This window comes from Temnothorax nylanderi, unplaced genomic scaffold (genome assembly GCF_030848795.1).
Source record: "Temnothorax nylanderi isolate EJ_2023f unplaced genomic scaffold, tnyl_v1.0 TNYL_tig0528_pilon, whole genome shotgun sequence".
In the NCBI taxonomy this organism is placed as follows: Eukaryota; Metazoa; Arthropoda; class Insecta; order Hymenoptera; family Formicidae; genus Temnothorax; species Temnothorax nylanderi.
Window position 1 is genome coordinate 80762 of NW_027249590.1, and position 7483 is coordinate 88244.

At 38.6% G+C, this 7483-nt stretch overlaps 1 protein-coding gene across 1 annotated transcript; it reads right to left on the bottom strand.

Annotated features, from left to right (window-relative positions):
- Window positions 1–1522: 1522 nt before the first annotated feature.
- On the bottom strand, window positions 1523–2257 carry LOC139783665 (uncharacterized). Its single transcript, XM_071722811.1, has one exon. The coding sequence runs from the start codon at window positions 2255–2257 to the stop codon at window positions 1523–1525; it is 735 nt and encodes a 244-aa protein (XP_071578912.1).
- Between the last annotated feature and the right edge of the window lie 5226 nt (window positions 2258–7483).

The following is a 7483-nucleotide window of genomic DNA, read 5'->3' on the forward strand; positions in this document are numbered from 1 at the left end:
GCGGTATTAATTTTTTAAACAATCATACAACATTGCCAGTGTCGGGAACTCTTTAGAAAATGCTTTAGTATGTTCAGAACTATTCGAAAAGTATTTTAGATAAACCGGAACTGCGACATTTCGTACAGCATATCACTCTTTTCTCTGTAAATACTCGGTTTTCGAGCGGTATTAATTTTTTAAACAATCACGCAACATTGCCAGTGTCGGAAACTCTTTAGAAAATGCTTTAGTATGTTCAGAACTATTCGAAAAGTATTTTAGATAAACCGGAACTGCGACATTTCGAACAGCATATCACCCTATTCTCTCTAAATACTCGGTTTTCGAGCGGTATTAATTTTTTAAACAATCATACAACATTGCTAGTGTCGGGAACTCTTTAGAAAATGCTTCAGTATGCTCAGAACTGTTCGAAAAATATTTTAAATAAACCGGAACTCCGAGATTTCGGAAAACTAGCAAATAATTTTTTCAATGGACTTTTTTTGGCAAAATCAACAGAACTATTACTAAAAAGTATCAGGAACTCTAGAACTCGACTGCATGCGACAAGAACTCTTTTTTATTTTTGATCTGCTAGAAAATGATCTGCTACGGGAAGTTAGCAGATCATTTTTTCGATCGACTGTTTTTTGGGTAAAATCACCAGAACTATTACTAAAAAGTATCAGGAACTATAGAACTCGACTGCATGCGACAAGAACTCCCTTTTATTTTTGATCTGCTGGAAAATGATGTGCCAACTACACAGACATATTATAATCTAGGATTAAAGTATCTAATTTATTTACTTATTACTATATTTATTTATTATAGGGGAGACCGGGGCATATTTTTAAATTTTAAATAGCTATAATAGTTGCGTGAATTATATATACGCCAAAAGCGACGTCACAAATTGAAATTTATTTTTCAAAACAATTTTTTAAATGAACTAGTTGTTAGTGTTTATTGGTTTATTAAACAAGCACTGTCAATATAATTAAAAATGTTTCTTGATCGTCTAATGTCACGCGTTGTTTTTAGATAGAAGCTTTGCGTTTCTTGTCGTTATGCAATAGTATTCTAGATTTTCTTGTTATTTTTTTAAATGTTTATAAGATTGTATGTGTAAGAAAATGGGCAGATATGATGCAGCGTTTTGTGTAAATGTATATATTTCTTTTAATAATATCTTCGTTTTACAAGAAGTAATCAGGGCGCGTACCACCACAGAATGTGAGTTAGGTAGAAGCGATTCTCTGATAGGGCGAAAAACTATGTAACTATAGATGGCACAGGAGTGCCGCCTTTATATCATTTTCAACACTCCCCCGTAAAAAAGGCAATCCTTGTGACAATACAAAAGAAAAAGAATAATAAAGGAAAGAAATTAATTCTTTAAACCAATGTCTTTGATACATTTTTCGTGCTTGGGTGTTGAGAGTCCTTTAGTTAGCACGTCAGCAGGCATGTCCTCGGTTGGAAGATGCCCAATTTTGACCTTGCCATCTTCAACTGCTTCCCGTACGAAATGGTGTCACAAGTCTATATGCTTGGTGCGTTCATGGAAAACCGGATTTTTCGCTATTAGTCCAGCACTTTGGTTGTCACAGAAAAGCATCGTAGTGTTCAGCTTTCCCACGACTTCAGATAAAAATCTTCGTGTGTAGATGGTCTCCTTGGCCGCTTCGGACAGTGCCATATACTCTGCCTCGGCACTCGACATGGCCACTGTTTTCTGCTTCCTCGATGACCAACTGATAGCACCGCCAGCCAGTTTGAACACGTAGCCGGTGTAAGATCTTCGGTCGTCTATGCTCGCACCCCAATCAGCATCTGAAAAACCGACTAATTCGTTACCAGTTTTAGTGAAGGTAATTCCCAAATTCTCGGTTTTCTTCAAATAGCGTAGCACACGCTTTGCAGCCTTCCAATGATCTTGACCAGGATTTTCACTAAATTGGCTGAGTATACTTATTGCGTACGCTATGTCCGGGCGCGTACTTGTAGCTAAATACATCAAAGAGCCGATGACATTTCTGTAGGGGATTTGGCTCATTTGTTTCTTGTCCTCTTCGGTGGTCGGGCTCATCTTCTTCGAAAGTTTCACAGCAGGATTCATTGGCGTAGCCACTGGTTTGCAATCTTCCATGTTGAAACGTTTCAGTACATCTTGGATGTACTTTCTCTGCGTCATCCGAATTTCGCGTTTCTTCTTATCTTGAGAGAATTCTATTCCAAGGCAATAGTGAAGTTGCCCTAGATCCTTCATTTTAAAGGATTTTGCAAGATTTTCCTTCAGTTCAAAGACATTCTTCAGTTCTTGTCATTCGAGGCGAAAATGACATCGTCGACATAAATCACAGCAATCGTTAACTTTCCGTTCTCTCTTCGAATGTAGACGCAAGGGTCAGCATCAAGTGGTTTGAAACCTAAAAGCTTTAGTTTTAAATCAAGCTTTTTATACCACTGACGGCCGGATTGCTTCAATCCATATATCGCTCTTTTTAGAAGACACACCTTGTCTTTGAATATCTTCTGGAGTTGCTCTTCTTCCAGCACTGTTGACAATCCTTCCGGAAGCTCCATGTAGATTTCTTCATCAATATGTCCGTTTAAGTAAGCGCTGGTGAAATCAAGCTGATGAACTTCCAGTTCCAGTTCTGCTGCAAGTCCCATCACGATTCGAATGGAGCTAATTCTAGCAACCGGGGCGAAGGTTTCGTGAAAATCAACGTTCGGTTCCTGTGAGAAACCTTTGGCCACTATCCGAGCCTTTCGACGTTCTACCGAGCCATCTGCCTTGAATTTGGTCCGTAGAACCCATCTCGAACCGATAACTTTTCGATCTTTTGGACGATCGACTAAGGTTCATGTACCATTTTCTATCAAGGCTTTATACTCGTTTCGCATGGCTTTTTTCCATTCGTGTGCTTCCGCTGTTGACAGGGCTTCCTTCGCTGTACGTGGATCCCCTTTTTCAGTCATCCCAGCAAAACAACTGAAGAACTCTTCTTCGGTTTCAGCTTGATCCATCTCAGGGCGTTCTTCTCGTTGATCTTCTCGGTTTGCTTCTTGTTCTTCAATCCGAATCATATGTGGCTGTTTTTTAGGACGCCCTCTTTGACCTGTGAGTATTTTCCTTGGACGTCCAGGTCCAATTTTCATCTGTGGGTTGCCTTCTTCTTCATTTTCATCGATATCTTCTGGAACGTTGACTTCATTGTGAGTTTGATTTGTCAAGGTTATTTCTAATTCATTGTCAGAATCTTCCTGATCGTTGTCGTTATGAAAAGAACCCTGTATTTCGATGTCGTTTCTGCTCGAGCGTAAAGTCTTCTCGTCTATAAACTCTTCAAATTCCTGTTGAATCTGGAAGGTGTTTGCGAAGGTCACGTCGCGACTCACGCGAATTTTCCTTGACTTCAAGTCCCACAATCTGTAAGCTTTCGATTCAGTGGAATAACCGACGAATACGCATTCAATCGTTTTCTGATCGAATTTCACGCGTTTTGACTTGTCCAGCATGTGGGCTTTCACACCAAAAATTTGAAAATGAATTGCAGTTGGCGTTTTCCCGGTCCATATCTCGTAAGGTAATTTTCCCTCTAGGCTTCGTGATGGACATCTGTTTCGTATGTAGGCTGCAGTCAAAATTGCTTCCGCCCAGAAGGTTCGCGAAAGGCCGGATTGAATCAACATACACGTCGCCATTTCAACGAGTGTCCTGTTTTGACGTTCTGCAACGCCGTTTTGTTGCGGTGTATAATCTACAGTACGCTGATGACATATTCCTTCCTTCTTCAGGTAATCTTCAAGTTCGTTGCTTCGATATTCTCCTCCCTTATCTGACCTTACAGTCTTGATAAATTTTCCAGTCTGTTTCTCGACTTTCGCCTTGAATTCCAAAAACTTGTCAAAGAGTTCATTTTTCTTCTTTAGAAAATAAGTTTCGCACCATCTCGACTTGTCATCAATGAAGGTGGCAAAATATTTTGAACCTCCAATGGAATCAACTTTCATTGGTATTGAGTAAATTACACAAATTTACTGGTATAACGAATATATTTAAGGAACGCAGATACAGGCGGCTTGCGGCAAGGCAAGGCGGAAACGAACTGAAACTATATAAAAACTAAGACGTGTATATCATCAGAAGGAGTGCACAGAGTGCATAGGGTGCAGTATAGACTAGGGACATTATCTTACTAGTAGCAGTATTAACCAATTAGAATCATACAAAGAAATAGGCCAATAAAAATACTTCTAACACTCCCACTATTTTGATGCCTATTTTTAAAAAAATAACCCAAAAATATCTGCTAACTATCACATGAGATCTCTTAAAACTAATAGAGATTACATACTAAAACGCAAATCTTTTATGAATAAAAACGCAAATATTAGACTTCAAATGACACATAAAAAATATTAATACTAATAACTTTATACGCTTATTTGTTTCTTATGTTAAGAAGAGAGCGAATATTCTGAAAAACAATCTTAGGCAAAGCCTTTGTAAATATGTCTGCTAATTGCTCTGTCGTTGGAATATATTTAACATCTATCACGTTACTCTCGTACTTCTCTCTTATAAAATGATAAGCAACGTCTATGTGTTTAGACCTTTTATGAAAAACTGGATTCTGTATTAATTTAATAGTACTTTGATTGTCAATGTACAGTGTAGTCGCGTTGGTCTGTCCTTCTCCAATTTCTAGTAATAGTTGTTTTAACCATACTGCTTCTCTGGTGGCATTTGATGCTGCCATATACTCCGCCTCCGTTGTGGATAAGGATACGGACTTCTGTCGTTGACATGCCCAGGTGACTGGGCCTCCACACATTAGGAAAACATATCCTGTTGTTGAACGTCTGGTCTCTCTGTCGTTGGCATAGTCAGCATCAGAGTATCCGACTAATTTTTCATCTTTGTTGTCCTTACTGTATAAGATCCCAAAATCACGTGTTTCCTTCAGATACCTTATAATGCATTTTAAGGCTTTCCAGTGACTTCCATTGTAATTAGTTTGAAAACGACTAAGGAGATTCGTCGCAAACATGATATCCGGTCTTGTAGTTAAAGCTGCGAACATAAGCGATCCAATCGCCTCTCTGTAGGGTACTTTATCTTCGAGATCATCTTCTTCTGTTTCCGGATTACAAGTTAATATCACGTGCGGATCAGCTGGCACACTCTTTGTTTTTGCGTCTTCCATGTTGAATTTCTTGATTAATCGATCAATGTATCCAGTTCCATGAAGAAATATCGACCCAGTTTTCTTGTCTTGCTTTATTTCCATTCCAAGAAAATACTCTGGTTCGCCTACTGTAACTTGAAAAGTTTGTTCTAATGCGCTGATTATCTTCATTGCTGTTTCCTCATCCTCTGCAAGGACAATACCATCATCCACATAGACACCGATCAATACTATACGACCTTCGAATATTCCAATATAAATGCATTTATCAGCCTGACATTGACGAAAACCATGATTCTTGAGAAAATCATTAAGTTTGAGATACCAGCATCGAGATGCTTGTTTCAGCCCATATAAGGCTTTCTTCAATCTGCAAGCTAAATTCGTCGACTCCATCACTCCTTCAGGGACCTCCATATAAACTTCTTCATCCAGTTCACCATGAAGAAATGCAGTTTTAACATCAAACTGTAATATCTTGAGATCTTTAGACACAGATAAAGCAAGTAAGACTCGAATTGTATCATACCTTGTTGTTGGTGCAAAGGTTTCCGTATAATCAACTCCTTCAATTTGATCAAAACCTCTTGCCACGAGTCTTGCTTTGTAACGTTGAATTTGACCATTTGGATGCCTTTTTACCTTAAATACCCATTTCGAAGTGATGCATCTTTTGTCAGGAGGTAAAGGAACTAGCTCCCACGTATCATTTTGTTTCAAGGCTTCTAGTTCTTCTGCAATTGCTGCCATCCATTTTTTCGAATCTGGACTGCACACAGCTTCATTAAAAGTCATCGGTATATCAGCTTCTACAAAATTAGCTTCATAGCGATTTGGAGGATGTAAAGTTTCTCTAGGTCGTAATACTCGTTTTTTTATCTTCCAGTTGCACTTTATCCTGTGATTGTCCTGGTTTTTCTACAGGTTGCTGCTTGTCTTCTTGAGCATTTACGTCTTTATTTTCTTCCAGCGGTTGAATATTCTCATCTCTGTAATCTTCTAGATGAACCAAAACTGTGTTTCTTCTCGGAAGTTTCACCTCAGTCGCCTCATTAAAAGTTACGTTTCTTGAAATCGTAATTTTTTTTACTTATTGGATCGAATAATCTGTAATTTGTTGAATCTTTATCATATCCAACTAAAATCACTTTTCTTCCTTTAGGTTCCAATTTGGTGCGACTTTGTTTTGGAACAAATACGTACGCTTCGCTGCCGAACAGTCTGATGTGATCTAATGATGGTTTCTTACCGTACCATGTCTCGAAGGGTGTTGAGTTGGGAGTCTGTGTCGTAGGAGTTCTGTTTAATACGTATACAGCAGTATTAACTGCTTCGGCCCATAAATTCTTTGGTAAGTCCCTCGTATATAGCATGGACCGAGCACTCTCAACGACCGTTCTATTTTCCCGTTCCACTCTGGCGTTTTGCTCGGGAGTGTATGGCGCTGTCGTCTCGTGCTGAATACCCTGTCTCGAAAGATAATCCTGAAACTCGAAATTACAAAATTCGGTACCATTGTCTGTGTGAAAAACTTTTATTGATCTACCGAATTTATTTTTAGATAAGTTGACGTATTTCTTAAAACATTCGAGACTGTCAGATTTATGTTTAATAAACATTACAGTACAAAAGGCTGAGGCATCATCTTTGAATAAAATGTAGTATTTCGCTCCACTGATAGATGCCGTTTCCATCGGACCACATAAGTCACAATATATACGTTCACCTGGTACAGTTTTTCTCTGTTTACTTGAAGAAAAAGGCAATTTGTGTTGCTTCCCGTATTGACATCCTTCACAAAAAAAGTCTTTCATGTCCGTTATTTTTACACCTTTAATGAGATCCTTTTCGATCATCTCACGCAAGTATTTTACGTTGACATGTCCAAGACGTTCATGCCATAGTCTTAAATCCCCGCGCGAAACTACATTTGCTTCCGGAGCAAGTATTGTTCGAAACATCATTGTGTAGAGGTTATTCGATTCACGGACCGCACACGCGACAAGTCTTTCTCGATCGAAGACTTTAGCTGAGTTCTCTTCTTTTAGTATCTTCATGCCTTTCTTGGTTAGTACTCCCTCAGATAATAGATTTCTTCGTAATTCCGGAACGTACAAAACATTCGTTATAGTTGACTCGTACCATCTTCCATCGATGAGTTTCTCTATTTTAATAGTACCGATACCTTTTATTTCTAATTCTTGTTTATTAGGAAGTGCAACATTATTTTTATTTGTTTCTTCAAATTCTGAGAAGAATTCTCGTCGATAAGTCATGTGGGCAGACGCTCCACTATC